The 1,005-nt window shown below is 45.9% G+C and overlaps 1 protein-coding gene across 1 annotated transcript in view; it reads right to left on the reverse strand.

Moving 5' to 3' along the window:
• The window catches only part of Pex5 (peroxisomal biogenesis factor 5), an 18,818-nt gene that overhangs the window by 15,893 nt on the left and 1,920 nt on the right, over positions 1 to 1,005 (reverse strand). Inside the window, exons 3-4 of the mRNA XM_029478260.1 lie at positions 854 to 986; positions 543 to 706 (exon numbers count right to left, since the gene is read on the reverse strand). Of these exons, the coding sequence (XP_029334120.1) occupies positions 543 to 706; positions 854 to 986 (297 nt within the window). The remainder of the gene's footprint in view (positions 1 to 542; positions 707 to 853; positions 987 to 1,005) is intronic.

The raw sequence follows: 1,005 nt of genomic DNA on the forward strand, positions 1-1,005 counted from the left end.
ACTACAGAGATCCTGTCTAAAACCTCAAAAAGCATGTATACTTTTAGTGCAGACATAAATTTTCCATTTTCTATCCACAGTTTGTTCAATCTACAAATGAGAAGCCAACATATACACAGGCNGCCTAGCCAGACTTCAGGGTTCTGAACTCCACAATCAATTTTCTCAGACCCAGTCCTACTCAAGATGGCTGTATGCCAGAGTCCTAGGTGCCGAGATGAATACTGCTCTCTTCCTGGGCTACCCATCCAATCTCTAGCTCCTCTCCACTAGACTTGAGCAGTCAAGTTACTGATAAAGAGACAGATCTAATCTCTCATTCATATTCTCTCTCTCCCTCTCCACCCCCTCTCTTTTTTTTCCACGCAAACCCACTTTTCTCTTTATTATGTTTTGATTACCTACAATTGTTATAAGAAGTCACATTTAACATCCTACAGAAATGAATCAAGAAACTAGAAAAGTCATTAGTAGCGAAAATCACCTTCCATCCCAAGAGGAATCAGCACGTCCACCGACACAGGACGTTTAAATGCTCCCTAACAACTACAACAGATTTCCCCACAGGCCTCACCTGTAACTTCGGCGATGAATTCTTGGGACCAGTCGGTCTCATTATAATCTTGAGCTACATCCACAGCATCTCCAGCTGCAAGAAACTCCTGGGCCCAATTCTCAGACAAGGCCAAGTCCGCCACACCAGGNGCTTAAAAGAGACAAGAGAAGACTAAGAAGAAAGGAAAACAGGTTCCTTCACACTCACTCATGGGTGACACCTCCTTTGTCTCCTCGGCATCTCAATCCCCCGATGCCAGCAAAACCCAAGATGGAAGCCCTCTGGCCCTGAACCCACCTCTCTGAGGAGCCTGGCGAAAGTTTGATTGTTCAATCTCCTGCATCTCCGCCAGGAGGTCATCCATCTTGAAGGTCTGAGGGGCTCGGGATACAAGGGTTGCATTCTGGTCCTGCAGGAATTCTGCCACCAACTATTACAGAGAGATGGTC

This window comes from Mus caroli, chromosome 6 (assembly GCF_900094665.2).
Source record: "Mus caroli chromosome 6, CAROLI_EIJ_v1.1, whole genome shotgun sequence".
NCBI lineage: Eukaryota > Metazoa > Chordata > Mammalia > Rodentia > Muridae > Mus > Mus caroli.